Genomic DNA, 23,719 nt, shown 5'->3' on the forward strand with positions numbered 1-23,719 from the left:
GGGAAGGGGTCTGAATACACTCCCGAATGCACTGTATTTTTAGTATAACATTAGAGTACATGAAAATCACACTATGTACATACAGATCTTAGGATCTTGTTTTGATCACTCTAATTTTTGCTGAGAAAGTTCCTGCACCGCAGGAAATACAGATGAGCTTTGTGATTTACATAAATTAACTGAAAACCCACTCTAACACACAGTTATACTAACAGGATTTTACTTTTCATGTAGCCTACTTTTGGCCAGCTAATAGCCTAACCACTGACCAAGCAACACTATGGACTTAACGTAGAAATCCTGACAATATACTGTAGGTCAAATGAAGATCTTACATCAGTACGTTCAAGTAGTTTAAATGCGACATGCACAGCAGTCCAATACAATATTTGTGGTAGGAGCGGATTTTCACATAAGTGATGCCTCCATATTAGTGAATCTGTCATTGGTACAGATGAAAACCTGAAAAAAACTAAATTCAGCATTTATAGCATTTCATGGATTTTCCCTGTCTAAGACAGGTTTTCACAATTTCTATCTGTCACAAAGATGGATGTCCTCTCTTTCTGCCAACAAATGGAGTTAAAATGCTTGTGGGAGCAGGGGCCACAGGTGGCTGGCATCTGTATTGACAGCAGTCACAACAAGGCCAGCTGTCTTATTAAGGCTCTCTGCAGACCTGGGGAAAATAATGTGACTAGTGTGATTTCTATATTGTCAGATATTTTATTATATTAATCTCTCTGAACATAATGTTGCATGTATGAACGTCCCTGGTCCATCTCTCCCAAGTGGAGACCCTAAATGGACACCTGAATGTGCTTTAAAAAAACATACATCTTGTATACCTTGTAATCCCTCTATCAGTGAGTGATGTATTGTGTTCTATCAAATAATGAAGATCTTATACAGGGAATAGCCCATAAAGCTTTGCCATATTTCTATCAAGGCTAACGCTGATGGAATTTCAAGCTCCCTCTAGTAGGGAGTATGTGAGTCAATAGCCCACATTCCTCACTAGTGGTGGGGTGAGTAAATGGCTTGTTGTTGAGATTGGAGGCCATGTCTTTGTGAGGCTGAAGGAGAGTCAGGTTCATCTGGTGGGGGACTGTACGTCTTCTCCCCTGCGAATGGGCTGCCTGGATATCTGCTTGCCCCCTGAGAAGTGTATTAGTGTCCCTGTCCTGGCATCACTCAGTGAGAGAGAGCGAAAGAGAGAGAGAGAGAGAGAGAGAGAGAGAGAGAGAGAGAGAGACTCCTCAGCTCACTCGGCATGAGAAATGTCTGCCCCTGATAGTATGGTGTTTCTCAGAACCTCTGATGTCCGTAGCCATCTCTTCCCAAGGCCATGGTTTGTTAACGGACGAGGGCTACTTCTGAGCTGTCTTCTCTACAGGCATGATCGGGGAAAACCAGTGTAGCACAGGTATTATAGTGGGTTAGCGTAGCAGTGCCACTGCCCACCAAATCAAATGAAGTTCTAACACAAACAACAGTAGCAGAACAAAATAGAGCACAGCTTCTTGACTCTGCGTACTCCATAATGCACGCCTAGCAAGACAAACATCCTCTTGTTGTGCAATGCATTATTTATACATTCTCCACTACTTATAAATGACAGCTGAGTATTTCACCTGTTACCTGTTGTATTCAGCGTGACAGCTGAGTATTTCACCTGTTACCTGTTGTATTCAGCGTGACAGCTGAGTATTTCACCTGTTACCTGTTGTATTCAGCGCATGTGACAGATACAATTTGATTTGATTTGATTGACATAATCACCTATAGCGTCTCTGAATAATGGATGCTTCAATCAGCTTCTTTTAAAAGTGCTCCTGCTTCTGTGAAAGCTGTATCCTTGACTGAACTCTGACCCTGTCACCTTGAAGCAGGAAGTCATTATAGATGTCTCACTGCCAGAAGAACGGTGTCATGGTTTTTGAGAGGGAAAGGAGGGCGGCTGGATGAAGAGGGATGAACGGAGAATACTCTCACAGAATCGTATAAAATAAACCTTTTTAAGAAATTCATGATGACTTGGAGCCCTGAGGAAATATTTGCATTGATCATGGCTTTATTTTCATATATGCCCCCGGTTTTCACACACTGCTGTCCATGGTCTCGCTGGCTTAGCGTCTAATTCCGGCTCGCCTGTTAGCGCGCCCAAACACTGGCTCCCATCGCTAATGAAACTCCCAGGGCTTGCCTTCCCCTCACACACTGGATTAGGACTCTGAATCAACAAAAGGCAAAAACAAATGATGAAAAAAGAGAGCAAGATATGTGTTTTTCTTTCTGCCTGCTGTGCTCTGAACACTAATGTAAGCTGCAGTTCCATCCCTTCCGCTAGCCTGTTAGTATAAACCGCAACAGCTCAGCCTAGCCACAGTGGAGGAGTGAGACTTAGCATAGCAGCAATACAGTGGAGTGTATTTACGTTAGCCACTGTGGAGTCTCCCTCCACTTCACCTTTTTCTTCTTTGAGTCCCATGCAGTAGATGCTAAGAAACTCATTTAGCACACTATGCGTGGTTAATCCCTCATATTGCAGTCTCAATGGTAGTATGAGGTTTGCCAGGAAGACCAGGCTCCCACAGGATGTCCTACTACTCAGTGTAACCTTAGCTTCTTGGATGCAGACTGGTAGAATTTCAGTGGGAGTGCCAACAATCTTGTACAAGCACCAAGTGACACGTCTCTTAAAATCTCCAATATCTCCCAGAGGACACAAACTACACAAGGAGTGGAAATTAACTTTGATAGACCAGCCTTTTGTTTAAGGGTCAAAGGCTTTAGCGGAGTCTACGACATGAGAAATGTCAAACTAAGTAAATGGAATTTAACAGGCCTGCTGTATTTAGTTTGAAATGCCTCAAGTTTCAAACTTTTCTGAAGACGTTGAGATGACAACCAGGCCACTCATTTCACTTGAGTGCTTCTTCTAAATGGGACAGAAATCTCCTCTGAAAGGAGGAGTAGAAACAATTCTGAAATTCAATCACAGTAAGAAATCGGTTTGACAATGGGAGCATTTATTTAAGGTCGTATTAGTTAATTAAATGTGGGTCTATTCAGTCAAATTTGTGAATAAAAAAAATTCCTCCCTCTGTCAATTTCCACTTTATTTCAACAAGCGTATGATGAACTAACAAAAGATTTGCAGAGGCTATTAGAAGTGGCTGAGGAGATAGCTTTTACCAGACAAATTAGCCCTTAATTAGAGACCCAGCCTTGTAGGGCAGGCAGCACAGACGTTATAGAAGCACCACATGTTATATTCAGAAAATGCATCAGCATCCCCTTGGGGAAGCTAAATAGATGATGAACCTCAATACCAAGTGCTTTGAATGAATGTCATTTTATATTGTTTGTAGGCCAAACAGACGTGTCACACTGTGTCTATGTCCGTTTACTGGCCCAACGCTCTTAACCGCTAGGCTACCTGCCACCTACCTGACCCTCATGTAACTCTCTCTCTCTCTCTCTCTCTCTCTCTCTCTTTTCTTCTCTCTCTATCTCTCTCAGTGGCTATCATGCTGAAGGATGACTACTTTGTGCGTGGTGCGGGCCTGCCCGGGCGTTTTAAGGCGGAGAAGGTGGAGTTCCACTGGGGCCAGAGCAACGGATCTGAGGGCTCTGAACACAGCATCAACGGCAAGAGGTTCCCAGTGGAGGTGAGAGCGAGAGGAAAGGAGTGTGAATGGGAATATCTGGAGGAGAGAATTCTAGAAAACCCAGTGTGTGAATGAGGAGCAGTGGGGGTGGGAGTCTGCCCCCTGTCAGAATGGCGAAGAGTAGAGGGTGGTCCCATATCGATCAAAAAATGTGATGGCCAGGGCCCTGGGGTCTGATCAGTGGATGGCCAGTGATGGTCGATCTCACTCCTAAAGCCTGATTTATCTGTATGGGCGTCTGGTCTGGCGCAGCACACTGCAGCTAAGAGACAGCTGTTGTTCCCTTGAATGGCAAAATATAATTATTAGGTTTTGATTAATATAGATCATTTGACATTTGGTGAGTTTGGCTGGTGTCAGCCGTTTTAAGAAGGTTATTATAGTATTTATTTTTATACTACTTTTTATGTTCAGTTAAATTTCAGTTAGTTTTCAGATCCACTTTGCTAGTTTTTATTTAGTTTAAGTTTTATGAAAACATTTCTATTTAGTATTTAGTTTCTGTTTTAGGTTTAGTGTTAGGGACAGAAACTAGCATATGCGTGGGAGGCTAGGAGCCATCTATGTGTTGTATGGTTTTTGTTTTTTTGGGGTTGTCACTCGTTGACACCGTGGGGCGTTAATGCACAAGGTGATGGGTCAGGTCATAGGTTAGGTTAGGCTTAAAGGTGCAAGATGCAAGATGACGTAGATGCATGAAGGAAACAGTAGTAGTAGGTCAATTTACGAAACAACCAGGATCATTGAAGAGTGAGGCTGAACTTCTCCGCTGTTTTGGTCCCATAGCCACCACATTGTAGCAGTGTGAAGCACAGATACTCTGTGTGACTATGTGAGAGCAAAGTCTTGCATCATGCTCATCTCAATGGCCACGTAAGGGTGGATCACTTTTGTCAAGTCAGTGGGCCAGTGTGTTGAATAATGGGGATAAACAATGTCATATTTGCACCTACATGTCAACTGCATGAACTTTACAAAAATGATGTGATCAAAGGTCATGAAGTTTTTATTGCAGCCAACCGCAATTTTCTGCAGTTGCTCTTCACCAACTTAAAACAGGATTGTTAGTTATTTATTTTCAATTTACTAAATCGTTTTTTCATGTTTTGTTTTAATTTACTATAATAACCTTAATTTTAAGTATTTCAATTTTATGTTGTCATTTCAGTTTTTTTCATTGGGTGCTTTGTCCCTCCAATAACATTAATGTACTGCTTACAAGGCCTTGGAAATTCATGCTGCATCTCATGTTTCACACATTCACTTTTGCGCATTGCGAAACTGATCAATAAAAGGCCGAACTCCCTCTTCTGTTATATTGATGATTTCTTGAATGATTCATTGTATGATTTGCGGTCCACTCTGTTGATCTCTGTCCTGATGTCTGCAGAATAGAATGTTCTTTCTAGCCAATATGCCAGCATGAAAGATTAACTGGATTTGATTCGTTTGGGCTGGTTATTCGTGCGACATGGTCATGGCCGTAACTATATAATATGATTGATATATGATTGACATCGGTAATTGTTTCTAATTTGACAAATAAATACATCATACAAATATATTTTTTACACACAAAGAAAATCTATTATGGGTGAACATCTGAATATGCTCCCAGCGTTGATCAAAGTTCAGAATGCTTATATTCTTGATCTGTCTGAGTTCTAATAGTGCCTGCCTCTTTGCGAACGAGTGGAATCATGAACAGTGGTTTGCTCGTTATGTTTGCCTGCGTCCCCCTGATTTGCCTCCCGGATTTTCCTTTTTAGTAGCACGTTCACCACTCTCTCAAACAGCTAACTCCGCCCTCTCGTGGCACAGGCCAAGGGCCTGATATGTAAAAAAAAATTAAAAATACCCCAGCTCGCAGTCGGCTTCACTAGAGAACTACAGTAGAGATGCTGCTGACAATGTGCGAGATGCCAGATAAAAGGCCATTTTAAAACTCTCCCGCAGCAGTATTGCAGTAATGTTGAAGGGCTCTGGGTAGTATTACTTAGCCAACTAGAAGGATGAAGTGAGAGGCTAACGTTAAACGGAGCCTAAAAAGTGTTTACTAAGTTCTCATAATAACTTTGCTTTACAGAGAGTAGGCTACTGAGGCAGACAGTGATGTGGCGCTCAGTGGTGAGACTGAGGCAGGCTGCAGTGTATGCAGGAGGAAGCAGAGGAGACAGAGAGAGAGAGGAAGCAAGCAGAGAGAGAGATTAGTTTAGTGGTTCCCAAACTTGGGGTCAGGGCCCCATGTGGAGTCCCCTGAAAAAACTGTACTAATCTAATCAAACAAGTTAGGACTTAAACTATAAGTTAGAACTTAAAAATATATATTTTTCAATATGAACATCTCCATATGGCCTCTTCCCTATAGGCAAACAACACAGTTCTAAAAATGTCATACATTAATGTTTACATGGGTGGTTGTTCGCCATATCCATTCCCCACTGTTTTTTCAACTACAAAACTGATATTAATTCAGAACCATAAGTAATATTCTAATAATTCATGTGAATGTCATAATATGATCATCTGTGTGCTCCATTCATGTCTGTTTGTGCGGAGCATTATTAGGAATGCCTAGGAATACAAATGTGAATGCTATGTCATTTGATAAGAGATATAATTAAAGAGTTGATGATTTTATGCAGTTCATCAGTACATTTGACTGAACAGTCACTAATGCTATGTGTCAGTGTGAATCACTTCTCATATATCCGGGTAAAACATTACAGTTGAATAGCTAATAGGCTTTGTAGATTGACTGAGGTGTGTTTGTAGAATGACTGATGTGAATGAACCTACAGAAGCCAAGGTGATAATGGCTGGGGTCATTTTTGCTTGTTTTTGCTCTTCTCCAAATAGCATTTTTATGTTTTTATTTCATTGTATAGAAAAGCAGTAAATCAGCTTCAACTTTCCCAAAAAATTCTGGGGAGACCTTTCGGACCTCACTAAAACTCAAACCCTGGTTACAGCCCTGGACTTGGTTGTCTGAGAGTGTTACTGTGGTGAATGCTAATGAGTGCTGACAACTCCCCCTACTCATGTCCTTATCTGTACAGAGAGAGCGAGAGAGAGCGAGAGAGAGAGGGAGGGAGAATAAGAGAAAGGTAGGGGAAGGATATAGAGCTGAGGGCACAGTAGAAAGAGAGAAAGAGAGTAAGGGAGGAGGAACGCACTGTGGAGATAGTTCACAATTAACATTCTGTCAAGGAGGGCGATTGTGTCTAAGAGGTAATTAAATATGCCAGTGGCAGGGCAGTGTGTGTGTGTGTGTGCGCACCCCATTGCCGTCATGCCTTGCTGTGCTATTGATTATGGCTTCCCATCATCTAATGTCACATGACCTCTTTAATGTCACAGGTGATGTGCTGACCTGTATTATAGGAGAGATGAGAGCAGCTCTCCATCTCAGCTTTTCTACTGGTAGGAAAACAGCAGTGTTCATATAAAGTGGTAATCCACAGGTACAAAGTGGCTTTGTTTCTAAATCTGGATGCAATACACTGAGGCACCGTGGGTCTCTCCCAATCTTATTTGGATGTACTGTGGCAGGGAAATTGCCAATGACAAGGTTTAATTTGGAAAATACCTTAAACCCTGGGTGGTTTTGCAGAGCCATTACTTGAAAATGTGGGTCTAGTTAAATTGGTTAGCGCTGAATCTCTGCTTCTCCCTCTTGACCTGACCTGAATTCAGTGGCTGTGGTTTCCTCCACTGTTGTTGTCCAGTCTGAGATCATGTATAGCGTTTGATGGACAAAGGCTCAAGCTTTGGGTTTTTTCTTTCATTTTTTAATCTGTATCAGTGTTCCCCTATATACTTAGCCCATTTAAAATGATCTGTTTTGATCTACATTATGTATAACCCAATATTTTATTTGATGCCACTGCCCATTTAGAACATTAGCGAAATGCTAACCCCCTAGTGATTCCTCAACACATTACAAGAGATGCCTGTCTGGTGATAAGAGTATGAAGAGAAGAGAACCCTCAGACTAAGGCAGACAGGGCTCTCAATTGCAAGGAGATAGACACTCCTCCAGCAACAGAGAAAAACAACCCCATTGACACAAAGCCTGACATATTATTAAAATAAGTACTTGTAGCTGATTATACGCATTAGTGGTGATCATGCCTTCTTCCACTTCCCTTCCTTATCCCCCTCTCTTTTTTCCCTAAGTAAATCTAACCAAGTAGCACTCTATCCAATGGAATGAGAGATCATCTGGAATGTAAGAGGCATGTAAGTTCTGACCTCGTAAGGGAGGACATTTCTGTGATGTCATTTCTGTTGGGTAGTATGACCAGTGTCAAAGTAAAAAGAGAGGAAAAATAAATAAGTTAATAGAATGAAAGAAGGATTTTAAACATGCTAGTCATATATAACACACTCTAAAAGCCTTTATCAACAGTAATGGTAGTATGCTTAGTGCTAACAGAGAGACAGACAGCATGTACTGTAGCTGTGGCCAGATGTCCTTGGTGACTGTCACTAACAGACCCTGGTTGGTCTGAGCCCTCTCCTATGAATACTCATGAGGACACTGCTGTCAACACAGAGGAGATTTTCTGCAAAATGCCACTTTCATTTCTTAAAGTCCTCTTGAATGATTTATGTTTACAAGCCTTGCCATTTAGTAATTGTTCTCTAATAAGCTTGTGATTAAGTGGGGGACTGCTGCGTTCCTACCTGCTGTTTTAACTGTAAAACACTGCTTAATATGCAAAGCACAGCCAGGCAGGCATGAAGCACAGCTCTCCATCTGTATCCATCACCCACGGTGTGTTACCCTGCTCATACTGTACAACAATCACATCCCCACCCTCAGTCTCTGAATGGATTCCGGAAAGATTTGGCTTCAATGATTTATAAATGAATTATGCATGGAGTATGGACTGAATTTATTTGATTGTAGGAAGCTTAACTTCATCGGGGTCATCTTCAGGATAAATTGAATGCTATAGGAATGAGTTGGTGTATCATGGAAAGGATGACACATCATCACAACAGAACTCAAACTCAGTTTAGCATAATGTCAGAATGACCTCAAATCAGGTTATTGCAGTATCATTCCTTGCAGGGACATCTCTCTGAAACTCTCTCTTTACGGTGTCAGAGAGGAAGTCTTCCCACTTTGTATTATCACACATCTGCTCCCGTGTTCTAAGGTGGTGAGAGGAGAGTGTTCCAGCTCTATTTCTCCATGCCCTCTTGACACCCTGGAGTGATTTCACTGCTCTCTCAGTCTTTCCATTCTGTCCAGCGTAAAGGCGCCCACATGCTTCCCAGCCTAAACAGTTCGGAATAGTTTGAGCATATATTATGATGACATTTTGTTATGTTTTTGTTTGTTCAGTTGTTTGGCCACACACATTTTTTTTATTGAGGCAAGCCGAAGTTGTTAGCCGAAAGTCTACGCCCCTTCGACGGGGATTGGTCAACAGTAGGGATTCTTCAGTAGTCTTTGTTGTCATTCAACAAGTGACCATTTTTTTATTTCGAAATACTCTACCAAACATCTCATTTAGATTTAAAATTGCGCGACTAAGATCTTTTCGGCAAAAACATCCAAATCAATGACAGATTATCTTAGATAAATTTGTACTATTTTGAGGAAGCGTTTACTGGCTTAGGCGTCTCAAAATGGACAAACTACTATTGCCCCTTTTTTCTCGTTTTTGAAGTGAATGTCTTTTAAGGGAGTATGCGAGCACACTCGTTCAGTTCGCCTAGCTGACTTCGGCTAGCCGCCAGCCGAACTGAAGCCTTCTGATGCCTTAACCTGGCCTCTTCCTCCTCCTTCCACCACCATTGCCCCCTACTCCTCCTTCTCCTCCATGCTCCTGCCCCTCTCCCACCTATGGGCCTCAGAACAAGATGGGGGCAAGGTAGGTGATGTGCACACTCTCACAGACGCTGAAGGTACTGTATCACAAATAATAGATGTCAGTGATGAATGGAATTTTATTTCTGTCAACCTTTTTGCATACCGATTGTATGGTAGTATACATTTGTGTCTTGGTGTGTTGATATTTGCACAAACACAATTGATGGGCAAAGTACCTGCCCTCCATGACACCTACAGCACCCGATTTCACAGGAAGGCCAAAAAGATCACCAAGGACAACAACCACCTGAGCCACTGCCTGTTCACACTGCTATCATCCAGAAGGCGAGGTCGGTACAGGTGCATCAAAGCTGGGACTGAGAGATTGAGAAACAGCTTCTATCTCAAGGCCATAAGACTGCTAAACAGCAATCACTAACTCAGAGAGGCTGCTGCCTACATTGAGACCCTATCACTGGACACTTTAATAAATTGATCACTAGTCAATTTAAACAATGCCACTTTAATAATGTTTACATAACTTACATTACTCATATCACATGTATACATTGTATTTTATTGTATTTTATACCATCTACTGCACCTTGCCTATGCCGCTCGGCCATCGCTCATCCATATACTTATATGTACATATACATTCACCCCTTTAGATTTGTGTGTATTAGGTAGTTTTTGGGGAATTGTTAGATTACTTGTTAGATTTGTGTGTATTAGGTAGTTGTTGGGAATTGTGAGATTACTTGTTAGATATTACTGCACTGTTGGAATTAGAAGCACAAGCATTTCGCAGGCATTTTACTTGCGTTAACATCTGCTAACCATGTGTATGTGACCAAAAACATTTGATTTGATTCTCTTTCATTTCTAAAGTTTTCAGCTCATGTTTTGTCTGTAACTTTTACTTGAGAAGTTTCATATTTGTACCTGGTCCATTTCCCTGTCACCGTGGGCCTAGTGTATCAGCAAGGCGGTCAAATTTTCATTTGCTACAGGGTTATTTTCCTCCTGTGAGAAACTAGTCAAATTAAGATCCTACATCTGTGCATAATGACTGGTATGTTGGTTCTATTTTCGGTGCCCGTAGATACTTAGCACAGTTGGTATAACCTTGCCAGAATGCCCACGCTTTAGTTATGCTCGTTCTGTTGTTAAGGTTACTTCCAGGTCTTGACAACACAGACGCCTATGGTGCTGTGCATGGCTATTTAATGACTTAGGGGATAGGGGATACAGGGGATACAATCAAATAAATATTGATCAAAGTCTGTGCCAGGCTAGCTAAAGCTTTAATCTGCTGTCTGTGTAGTGTACAGACAGAGGAAATGAGTGGCATGTCAATCAAAACATGTCAGGGAGAGGAAGGAAGTGTAACAAGATGTAAAATAAAAAAAAACAATATATACAAGGGGGTGCCGGTACAGAGTCAGTGTGTGGGGGCACCGGATAATTGAGGTAGTTTGTACATGTAGGTAGAGTTAATTAAAGGGACTATGCATAGATGACAACAGAGTGGCAGTGGTGTGGAGAAGGGAGGGGGGGGGCAATGTGAATAGTCTAGGTAGCCATTTGACTAGATGTTCATCAGTCTTATGGCTTGGGGAAGAAGCTGTTTAGAAGCCTCTCGGACCTAGACTTGGCGCTCTAGTACCGCTTGCCACGTGGTAGCAGAGAGAACAGTCTATGACTAGGGTGGCTGGAATCTTTGACAATTTTTAGGGCCTTCCTCTGACCTCGCCTGGTATAGAGGTCCTGGATGGCAGGAAGCTTAGCCCTAGGGATGTACTGGGCTGTTCGCATTACCCTCTGTAGTGCATTGCGGTCGGCGGCCGAGCAGTTGCCATACCAGGCAGTGATGCAACCAGGATGCTCTTTCGATGGTGCAGCTGTAGAACCTTTTGTGGATCTGAGGACCCATAGCAAATCTTTTCAGTTTCCTGAGGGGGAATAGGTTTTGTCTTGCCCGCTCCACGACTGACATCGTGTGCTTGGACCATGTTAGTTTGTTGGTGATGTGGACACTTGAAGTTCTCAACCTGCTCCACTGCAACCCCGTCGATGAGAATGGGGGTGTGCTCGGTCCTCCTTTTCCTGTAGTCCACAATCATCTCCTTTGTCTTGATCACGTTGAGGGAGAGGTTGTTGTCCTGGCACCACACGGCCAGATCTCTGACCTCTTCCCTATAGGCTGTCTCGTTGTTGTCGGTGATCAGGCTTACCACTGTTGTGTCATCTACAAATGTAATGATGGTGTTTGAGTCGTGAGTGAACAGGGAGTACAGGAAGGGGCTGAGCACGCACCCCTGAGGGGCTCCTGTGTTTTGGATCAGCGTGGCGGATGTGTTGTTACATACCCTTACCACCTGGGGGGTGGCCCGTCAGGAAGTCCAAGATCCAGTTGCAGAGGGAGGTGTTTAGTCTCAGGGTCCTTAGCTTATTGATGCGCTTTGAGGGCACTGTGGTGTTGAACGCTGAGCTGTAGTCAATGAAAAGCATTCTCACATAGGTGTTCCTTTTGTCCAGGTGTGAAAGGGCAGTGTGGAGTGCAATAGAGACTGCATCATCTGTGGACCTGTTGGGGTGGTATGCAAATTGGAGTGGGTCTAGGGTTTCTGAGATGATGGTGTGGATGTGAGCCATGACCAGCCTTTCAAAGCACTTCATGGCTACAGACGTGAGTGCTATAGGTCGGTAATCATTTAGGCAGGTTACCTTAGTGTTCTTGGGCATAGGCACTATGGTGGTCTGCTTAAAACATGTTGGTATTACAGACTCGGACAGGGAGTCCTCTATTGACGCTTTGCCTGTTTGATGGTTCGTCGGAGGGCATAGCGGGATTTCCTATAAGCTTCCGGATTAGAGTCCCGCTCCTTGAAAGTGGCAGCTCTAGCCTTTAGCTCAGTGCGGATGCTGCCTGTAATCCATGGTTTCTGGTTGGGGTAGGTACGTACGGTCATTGTGGGGACGACGTCATTTGGCTCAAAGAGCGTCCAAGGAGGAAATAAAGAACAAATTGATTTATTGTTGAGAGGGTAAAGGATGGAAAAGAAGAGTCAACTTAGAGATACGGTTTTAGTGGACTCTGAGAGGAGGTTTTACAGCAAAGTCATAATATTATAATTTTCAACAGTTGGTCTATTTTGTGTTTGATTCAGAAAGGAGAAATATTGTGGAGTGGTATTCTTATGTATTGTCATGTTGGGCCTCTCACACTTTCTCTCTTTGTGTCCCTCTTCTTCTCTATTTCTCTTCTCTTTGTCTCTCTCTCCCTCACACACTATTTCTATATCTCTCTCTCTCTCCCTCCCTCTGTCGTTCCCTTTCTTGGCAGCTACATTCCATTAAACCTTCAAAGATAACTGATGACTGCCATGCCAAGCTCCTTTTTTAAATGTATTTCTCTATTTTATTTATGATTGGCCTCCCTCTGGATCGGGAGGCGAGCAATTTCTAACATAATGTTATATTTCCTGGCCTGTCCTCAATGACACCGAAAAACACAGCCATTCTTTAAAAGCCCAATGCTACCTAGAGGGCAAAAATATGTTGTCCCAGTTCTGGGCTAGCTTGATACCATTTTTAATAATCTCGTTGCCGATACAGGCTGCCTTTTGTTTTCTCAAAAGCAATATTTTCCAGATTTTATGAAAAAGCAATACTCCCGAAATTGAAAAAGGAGGGACTGACATTCTAACATTTCTCATGTAATGTATTTTGGGGTTTTAAGATAGATTTCAAAGGGCTCAACACACCAAACATGTTTAATATCCCAGCTATTGCACTTTCGTCCTGTATTGTATACCTGGCTTTTAAAGCCATTGTAGGGAGGGAGACTTGAGGTAGCTTTGGTGCCACAGGTGCCTATGCTACAATGATCTTTTTGATGGACATCCATTTGTGAGAAATAAGCAGAGCCTGGTGGAGTGCACCAATGGAGTGCTCAGCCAGTTACTAAACTCCATGGAGAGCTCTGGTTGTGTGAATCACAGCATCAAAACAACACCTTGATGTGCTCTCTCCCAACTAGGACACAGAGTGGAGCACATCCTGTATGTCTGTCATTGGTTCCTTCCCAGCACAAAGGCTTGTGATTCAGCCTCAGATCTTCCATGGTCCCAGAGGGTGATATCACAGAGCCCTTCCCAGTCTTGTTGAACCTCCCCTCTGATGGAACTCTATTCCTCTCAGTATCCACTTCAAAGTGGAAGAACACCGAGGCTACTGTGTTTTTGTTGTCAGACCGAACATTACAAGACTTAGGACGGACACGTGCATGATATATGTGATACATGTGAGCAGATATGCCTCCAAACACATCATATGGAACACAATCTCTTTTGTATACTTTATTATATGGCTTTGAAACCAGTGGTTTATGTATTAGCTCTCTGTCAGCGATCAAGCTCATTAGATATTTGATTAGACTTTTTATCTTGTCGCACTCCGAGTCACTGTTTTCACTCTTTGAAGGAGCGTGTTTGTTTTTGTCAAGCTCAAGTAGGCCACAATCTCTTTCTTAATGAGCCAGATTGTCCACATTAATATTTCAGTCCTATTTGCAGAGACAATACACACACACACACACACACACACACACACACACACACACACACACACACACACACACACACACACACACACACATATACACTCCCCTAACAGTGGTGTAATTTGCAGACCATGGGAGACTCCCCAGTCTCTATCAGCCTCATTATCTATCTAAACAACTTAAAACTAGGGGACAATTCACAAACACTCTCTTCCCCTCTCTCTTCCCCTCCCTCTTCCCCTCTCTCTTTCCCTCCCTCTTCCACTCTCTCTTCCACTCTCTCTTCCCCTCTCTCTTTCCCTCCCTCTTCTACTCTCTCTCCCACTCTCTCTTCTACTCTCTCTTCCACTCTCTCTTCCACTCCCTCTTCCACTCTCTCTTCCCCTCTCTCTTTCCCTCCCTCTTCCACTCTCTCTTCCACTCTCTCTTCCCCTCTCTCTTTCCCTCCCTCTTCCACTCTCTCTTCCACTCTCTCTTCCACTCTCTCTTTCACTCCCTCTTCCACTCTGTCTTCCACTTTCTTCTGCTCTCTTTTTCCATCTGTCTCCCCCATTCTTTTGCTCCCTCTTCCCAGCACTCTTTCTCTGTCTCCTTCCCCTGTTTTACGGGGCCCTGGGCTGACATAGCATTGTCAGAGAAGTAAATGTGATCTTGAATCTCAGCATGCTGGTTGCTGAGTCATCTCAGTGTAGTGCAGGATAGGGAGGAGCTGCCATATACAGAACATACAGTACATACAGGTGCACAACCATGATTAATATTCCTTCTACAGTTTGGCAGATAAATCACACTCAGGCCTCACTGCATTTTGTCTTTTCAGCATTTAAGCCATGCTCTTGAGTAAACATTCCACCCGTGTATATGGCAGACATGCTTGGTGTAGTTGATATGGCCATGTTCCCCTCTCTTCTTCCTCATTTCCTCTCTTCTCTCTTCAGTCTTTAGGACAGTGGTATTCAAACTTATTAAGTGGGAACCCCAGTTTTTCCCCAATAATTTCTGATGACCCCACCCCAAATCTAATGACACAACCTTAAAACCGGTAAATTTAGATTTTTACATCAATAAATAACCTTCAATTCATAGCATTTTCATCTCTTATCTAAATGAAAGGAAACCAATTAATGTATTTTTAAAATTATCTTTCTCAAAAATGTTTGCATATTTGTCCCATCCCATATTTGTACTCTTAATTTTTTGTTAATAATAAAATAAGAATCTTGTTTTATTTATTTTTCCGACCCCTCTGCACCTCCCCCAGTGGGGTCGCGACCCCGACTTTGAATACCACTGCTTTATAATCACCATGGACCCTCTCTCGTTGGGATTCTGAACCTGTGTGGTGTTATTTAAGCAATAAGGCCCAAGAGGGTGTGGTATACCACGGCTATACCACGGCTAAGGGCTGTTCTTTACTATGATACAGCATGGAGTGCGTGGACACAGTTCTTAGCCGTAGTATATTGGCCATATATCACAAACCCCGAGTGGCCTTTTTGCTATTATAAACTAATAATTAGTGCAGTAAAACAAAATGTTTTGTCATACCTGTGGTATATGGTCTAATATACCACGGCTGTCAGCCAATCAGCATTCAGAGCTTGAATCACTCAGTTTATAATACCAGTTATATTAAGGCTGTCAAGCGCTATATGCTTGGAACGTGCCCTTAACTGCTCAAACATATTTTTTTCTCTCTCCTGGTGGTCCGTAAAGTCTAAAACATTTTTAGATGTGTCTGTAGGATTCACACGAGGTGCAATCCCCTCTGTCAGGAGCAAAGACTTGAATTGGCTCATTTGTGCTGGAGAAATTGGAAAATTGTGCTGTCTGTGCTGTCTGACACAAGCAGAGGGAGAAAAGGTTGTAGAGATTGAGGGTGGAGAAGAGGGGAGGGAGAACATGTGCGTGCGTGAGTGTGTTGGCTGAATGGATGGGAAATCTTTGGGAAGCGCTCCCCGGGGCTCTGGCCACTCGTTTATCTGCCTCCTTCCTTCACGTTGATGGCTGTTGTTCTAAAGAGATAAAGTGTGGAGGTGGATAAACGCAGCCTGTCAGTCAAAGCCAACATAGTGAGGGATGGAGGCGCCAGGCCAACCATGGCACTCTCTACCCCCATGAGAAGCCACACAGAGGATCCATAATCATGATACATTAACATGCCACCTGCATAGGTCTCATGATTAATCACATAGACCCGTTAATGTTGGGGTAATGTGTCACGTTCTGACCATCGTTCGTGTGTGTTTTCCTTGTTTTAGTGTTGGTCAGGACGTGAGCTGGGTGGGCATTCTATGTTGGATGTCTTGTTTGTCTATTTCTATGTCTGGCCTGATATGGTTCTCAATCAGAGGCAGGTGTTAGTCATTGTCTCTGATTGGGAACCATATTTAGGTAGCCTGGGTTTCACTGTGTGTTTGTGGGTGATTGTTCCTGTCTCTGTGTTTTGTTGTCACCAGATAGGCTGTTAGGTTTTCTCACGTTTATTGTTTTGTTAGTTTGTTCATGTTCAGTTTCTTCATTAAAAAACATGAATAACAACCACGCTGCATTTTGGTCCGACTCTACTTCACCCAAAGAAAATCGTTATAATGTTTTCCTCGCTCTCATGCAAGATATTAATAGAGTTGAAGTCGGAAGTTTACATACACTTAGGTTGGAGTCATTAAAACTCATTTTTCAACCACTCCACAATTTTTTTGTTAACAAACTATAGTTTTGGCAAGTCAGTTAGGACATCTACTTTGTGCATGACACAAGTCATTTTTCCAACAATTGTTTACAGACAGATTATTTCACTTATAATTCACTGTATCACAATTCCAGTGGGTCAGAAGTTAGAAGTTTACATAGACTAAGTTGACTGTACCTTTAAACAGCTTGGAAAATTCCAGAAAATTGACTCAAATGATGTCAATTAGCCTATCAGAAGCTTCTAAAGCCATGACATCATTTGAGTCAATTGTAGGTGTACCTGTGGATGTATTTCATTGCCTTCCTTCAAACTCAGTGTCTCTTTGCTTGACATCATCGGAAAATCAAAAGAAATCAGCCAAGACCTCAGAAAAAAAATGTAGACCTCCACAAGTCTGGTTCATCCTTTCCAAATGCCTGAAGGTACCACGTTCATTTGTACAAACAATAATACGCAAGTGTAAACACCATGGGACCACGCAGCTGTCAAGAAGGAGACGCGTTCTGTCTCCTAGAGATGAATGTACTTTGGTGTGAAAAGTGCAAATCAATCGCAGAACAACAGCAAAGGACCGTGTGAAGATGCTGGAGGAAACAGGTACAAAAGTATCTATATCCACAGTAAAACGAGTCCTATATAGGCCTAACCTGAAAGGCTGCTCAGCAAGGAAGAAGCCACTGCTCCAAAACCGCTATGAAAAAGCCAGAATATGGTTTGCAAATGCACATGGCGACAAAGATGGTACTTTTTGGAGAAATGTCCTCTGGTCTGTTGAAACATAACAGTGTTTGGCCATAATGACCATCGTTATGTTTGGAAGGGGAGGCTTGAAAGCTGAAGAACACCATCCCAATCGTGAAGCACGGGGGTGGCAGCATCATGTTGTGGGGGTGGCAGCATCATGTTGTGGGGGTGCTTCGCTGCAGGAGGGACTGTTGCACTTTACAAAATAGATGGCATCATAAGGCAGGAAAATTATGTGGATATACTGAAGTTAAACTTGGTCGCAAATGGGTCTTCCAAATGGACAATGACCCCAAGCATACTTCCAAAGTTGTGGCAAAATGTCTTAAGAACAACAAAGTCAAGGTATTGGAGTGGCCATCAGAAAGACCCGATCTGAATCCTATACAACATTTGTTGGCAGAACTGAAAAAGTGTGTGCGAGCAAGAAGACCTACAAACCTGACTCAGTTACACCAGCTCTGTCAGGATGGGAATGGGCCAAAATTCACCCAACTTGTGAAAGGCTACCCGAAACGTTTTTAAAGGCAATGCTACCAAATACTAATTGAGTGTATGTAAACTTCTGACCCACTGGGAATGTGATGAAAGAAATAAAAGCTGAAATAAATGGAGTCAAATGTGGTTTCCATATGTTTGATCTGTTTGATACTGTTCCATTCCAACCATTACAATGAGCCCGTCCTCCTCTAGCTCCTCCCACCAGCCTCCACTGAATGACCAAAATCATGAGACGGGCTTACCAAGAAAAACTTCCCAAATGAAGAAAGGAGTTGGAGCACTCAACAAAAAAAAGCACAAATGTATTTATTTTAGCTCACTTTAATCCATTGTACAGGATGTGAACAGGTGACTGACGTTTCGACGTTAAGCTGACGTCTTCCTCAGAGTGATCTGACCATTGCACTTAGCTCCTATTTGAGACACAACAATGTAAGAAAATAATAATGCTAATATTTCAGTATGTCCTTAGACACTGTGGATCCTAACGGGATAAACAATGATTTTTCACTGTCCTCAATTCTATAATGTTGTTGCCTTGATTTTGGGGGTCTCTGTGTCTCCGGATTCAAAGACACCCAAATATCATCTATGCATGTTTTGAAATGGCTGATTGATTAATGAGACACACTATTTCTCTTATTATTACTATTATTTTGTGCAATAATTTGCCATTTACCTTGCAGCATATTATTATTTTCTTACATTGTTGTGTCTCATTGTGCCACGAGGCTAAGTGCAATGGTCACGTCACTCTGAGGAAGACTATCATGTTGAAGTAAGACGCAGATGCAGACAGTGTAGAAGTAAAGAGTTTATTACAACCACAGGGGCAGGCCTAATGACAGGTCAAGGCAGGCAGGGATCAGTAATCCAGAAAGGGTGTAATGGGTCCAGAACGGCAGGCAGTCTCAGGGTCAGGGCAGGTAGAACAGTCAAAACCGGGTAGAACTAGAAAACAGGAGCAGGAAAACAGGCAGGAGCAGGGAAACAAACGCTGGTAGGTTTTACGAACAAAACTAACTGGCAACAGACAAACAGAGAACACAGGTATAAATATACAGGGGATAATGGGGAAGATGGGCGACACCTGGAGGGGGGTGGAGACAATCACAAAGACAGGTGAAACAGATCAGGGTGTGACAAAGACGTCAGCTTGACGTCGAAACGTCAGTCACCTGTTAGCATCCTGTACAATGGATTGAAGTGAGCTAAAATAAATCAATCTATGCTTCTTTTTTTTATACTTCAAAATAGTATTTTTTGATGTTTTTCTTGGTAAGCCATTTTCATATATAGAGTACGGTAATATTTGTTTTTGTCTTGGTGAACACTTATTTGTGATGTACATACTATATAGAATAGATGTGGGTGCGTGCATGCTTGATCATTTGGCCCCATGATGGAGTGAAGTTGAATTATTAGAATATCTCGCCTGAATAAGTCAACCTCAGAGTCACTATCACTGTCTCACGACATATACTGACACCAAACATGTCAGTCACTCTGTGTGATACAAATTGTATTTTTTGCTGTGTTTTGTTTGTGCTCATAACAATGTCATAATGTTCCTGGATAGGGCCTTTGTATTTGACGTGGCTATTAGTTGTAATCTCAGTAAGGCTCTTCAGTAATTACTGCTCTGCTCTGGGAGTCACCAGTGAGAGGTTGTCCTGAGCTATGGATCCACTCTAATCCAGGACAATGAGGAAATGAAAACAACGAATTGGTTAACATTGTTAAGACACTGGTCATTATGTGTATCTCCCCGAGCACAGAGACAGGCTCAAATTATTGGCCAGCCCTTGCCCGAGGCCACCACAGCCCAGGAAGTCAGATGAATGGCTGTAATGAGTGGTCTGGGTCACTTCCTCTCCCTAGGTCTTTGATGTAAGGGGAGAGGAACTCATCAGAGGAACTCCACCACCCCTGTTCTATCAGTCTCAGACGGCGTTGGAGGAGGGGTTATTTTTAGTGGGACCTTGACCGTGACCCTGCTCCAATGGTCAGCATGTTCAAACCATCTCTGACCATCTACTGGGTTCTGGCTGCTACTCTAACTTTGGGAGATTAGTGATGATGGACCCCTGTGAGGAGTAGCGGGGGCTCCCTTCCTGCATTCTGGGGAAAAGCATGGTTGTTTTGAGTTGAGATGGAGCATGGAGTCTTTGCTGTGCACCTACTACCCTTAAACTAGAGGAATGGAGAGATGGTGTTACAGACCCCCTAAGGCCATGAAACAAGGCAGATTTCCTCCCCTGTTCTTTTTCTCTAGAATTATAGTTCTCTTCTACCCAGGTGCTTTTTCTTTGCTGCTGATTTTGGTGTGTAGGTCGGTGCTCCCAGAGTGTTCCCTGCACTGTGTGTGGTGTGTGTGTCATTGTGTCCCAGTCAAGACATTTCTCTCTCTCTCTCTTTCTCTCTTAGGCATTGTGTTATTAGAATGATCTCTGTGTAGTGGGTGCTTTTCTGCTGACCATGGGAAATTTCGGGGGAGATAGAAAAACATTGAGAGAGTGAGAAAGAGAGAGAGAAGAGATACAGCACAGTGAGGTCTGAATATATCAAGACCCTTCTTTGCTTTCTATCTGGGTGCAGATGATATTCTGTCATGGTTTCCCCTTTTCTACCGGTTACAAAAGTAAAAAGGAATGAAGATTTAGAGAAAATATCTTTGTTTATCATTGTATTTCCTTCTGCATCGTCATGCTCCATGACTGCCGTTTCTCCCCATCAACTGCTGTGCTGTTCCTTGTGTGTTGATATCCCACTGGGCACACACTAGTTGAATCAATGATGTTTCCACGTCATTTCAATGAAATTTCGTTCGAAATTTCGAATCAACGTGAAGTTGACGTTAAATTGACATCTGTGCCCAGTGGGATATGTGAGTAGAACTGTCCTCTGTAATAGCTCACCGTGACCTTTGTGTTAATAGAGCCTGGGATCACAGCTCTCTCTCACACACACACACACACACACACACACACACACACACACACACACACACACACACACACACACACACACACACACACAGGAGAGCAGGAGACAGGCCTGACACAAACCTGCTTGCTCTCTGTAAGCCTGTGCATATTTATCCAGGCTTTTCTGTGAACTAGGAGAGGAAAATACCTTTCATTTAAACACGTTTGCATTCACTCAGGAATGTCAACAACCAGTCCCCTGGTTCCTTTCTTTGTGTTTGATTATGTGTGTGTAAGTGATCCACGAAATGGAGAGAGAGAGTGTGTCTGTGTGCATGTCTGTATGTCTGTGTGTGTGTATATGTTCCATATTTCTTGACTTAATTGCAGCCTGGTATTGAATAATGATGACACAGGGGTGACATCAGTCATTGAAGGGAAAAGAGGATGGCATGGCTGGGACCATAGGGTGTGAGGTCTGTCCTTCAGTGTCATGATATACTGGTGACACACTGTACCGGATCACACTCGGTGTACTCTGTGTCCAGGACTCCTCCCTCTCACCCCTCTCTTTACTGCTGCTAAACCAATGGTCACCAGCCCTAGTCATGGTGTATAATAGGGTGTGCAGGCTTTTGTTCTAGCCCAGCACTAAGAACAGGAGATTCAGTTTAACAAGCTCTTGCAACTCTCCAGGATCTCTCATAGCCATGTCAATCACACTATGACCCACAGCACATAGTGCTCCAGTCAAACATGCAGCACAGTAAACTAAGACCACACACTAATGAAATAGGATCATTCAGGGGTCCAATTGCCCTCTGTGTCTTCCATTGAGTCTTTGTCTAATGTCCATCCTGGTTGCTGAGGTGCTCTAGTATTCTGTGTGCAGTGCGTGAAGGTTGTATCTTCTTGTTTGAGATGAGTATGGAGAACGTGTCGCCACCCGCCACTTCTCTTCTGGGCTGAATGCAAAGTGGCCAGTGATCCACAGCCCTCAGTATGCGGAGGTTGAAATATGTAAGACCCTGCCATGCCACTTGCTCTCCCTTATTTAGGAAATGATGTCTCCGCTAACTCAGCTAGCACTCTATGTGTGTGTGTGTGTGTGTGTGTGTGTGTGTGTGTGTGTGTGTGTGTGTGTGTGTGTGTGTGTGTGTGTGTGTGTGTGTGTGTGTGTGTGTGCGTGTGTGCATGCGTGCACACAAGTACTGTAGAGCTGCAATGCTGCTATTATTGCCATCAATTAACTGACAGAAGAAGCTGATGGTATTAGGGTCCAGTTTGCTCCGTTCTAAATTCGAAAACACATATTGTACTATGGGCTCTACAGTGGGGTCCAGAATTATTGGATCCCTTGATAAAGATGAGCAGGTTTTTTGGCTAAAATATCCTGATACTTGGTAACGTTCATGATGCCGTTGACCTTAATAACAAGGGCCCCAGGACCAGTGGAAGGAAAACAGCCCCATTACATCAAAGATCCACCACCATATTTTACAGTAGGGATGAGTTATTCTATGTATGCATTGGGGTTTTGAAAACAGGGGATCCAATCATTTTGACCCCTATCTTTTAGTGATTTTATTATTACTTCTTAATTAAAATATATTTCTCTGAGCAATTATATTAGTTTAAAATAATATCATTTCCCCCCCCCAAAAAATTGCATACAATTGTTTATTTGATACTTATTTGCTGATCTTCATCAAGCCATCCAATAATTTTGGACTCCATAGTATATTAGGAGACCACAGAACTGTTTATGCCTCAAATAGATCAAAGGAGGCTATGCACCCTGCTTTATGTCAGGATTACAGAAGCGTGGAAAATGCAACTGGAATAATATTGACGATGTTGATATTGTGAGAAAATGGATTTTGGCAGGCGCAGAATGTGTTCCCCTACAGCATTTATCTCCACAGCTTTCATGTAAACACACACACTCCAGAAGAAGGGAGCTTCACCTTCACACGATAGACCGTGGGGAATGAGAGAGGGGCCTGACTTGCGTGGGTGTTTGTGTGTGTGTGCGTGCGTGCGTGTGTGTGCAGGTGTGTGTGTCTTGCTACATTGAGGCATTGCATTCAACTTGTCATCTTAAACAATAAGGAGGAAATATATGTCATTCTTGCCAGGCTGAAATGTACACACATAAACCCTGTAATCCTACAGTGAAGGACCTCACTTCACACACGTCCCACAACTCGCACTTGATTTAGTGATGATACTGATTATTTGACACACAGTTGATGATGATGGAGTGTGTGTCGCTGTGGTTCTCTATCATATTAGAGAGAGATGATCCCATCTGAAATACACACACACAGATCCTGGTGAAGATGATGTAGCTGTGTGGTTGTGTATCGTGTTTGAGGAAGCTGGTTCTTCCCTTAACATATTAGGAAATGCTGAAGGCTCTCTCTTCCCTGATTAAAGACCCTGATCTCTGAGTAGGACACACGCTACATCCTTAATCCCACCCACCGGGTGTGTGTGTGTGTGTGTGTGTGTGTGTGTGTGTGTGTGTGTGTGTGTGTGTCTGTGTCTGTGTCTGTGTGTGTGTGTGTGTGTGTGTGTGTGTGTGTGTGTGTGCTTCCGTGTGTAGCACATGGACGCAAAATGTACTCCTCAGTCATAAATGTCCAGGGAGGACGGTCACGTGTGTTTGTGAAGCAGAGATCCCGGGTTTGAGACAGGTATGTGCCGAATCCGGAGGAAGTGGTACTCGCTAAGCAAGCGGTGTGACGTCCTTTACACGTACGTGTGTGCATGTGTGAGTGG

General features: G+C 42.9%; 1 protein-coding gene across 2 annotated transcripts in view; it reads left to right on the forward strand.

Moving 5' to 3' along the window:
* The window catches only part of LOC139371202 (receptor-type tyrosine-protein phosphatase gamma-like), a 301,567-nt gene that overhangs the window by 202,057 nt on the left and 75,791 nt on the right, over window positions 1-23,719 (forward strand). For both annotated transcript variants that reach the window (XM_071111387.1, XM_071111388.1), the window contains exon 4: window positions 3,526-3,674. In XM_071111387.1, the coding sequence (XP_070967488.1) occupies window positions 3,526-3,674 (149 nt within the window). The remainder of the gene's footprint in view (window positions 1-3,525; window positions 3,675-23,719) is intronic.

This window comes from Oncorhynchus clarkii, chromosome 17 (genome assembly GCF_045791955.1).
Source record: "Oncorhynchus clarkii lewisi isolate Uvic-CL-2024 chromosome 17, UVic_Ocla_1.0, whole genome shotgun sequence".
In the NCBI taxonomy this organism is placed as follows: domain Eukaryota; kingdom Metazoa; phylum Chordata; class Actinopteri; order Salmoniformes; family Salmonidae; genus Oncorhynchus; species Oncorhynchus clarkii.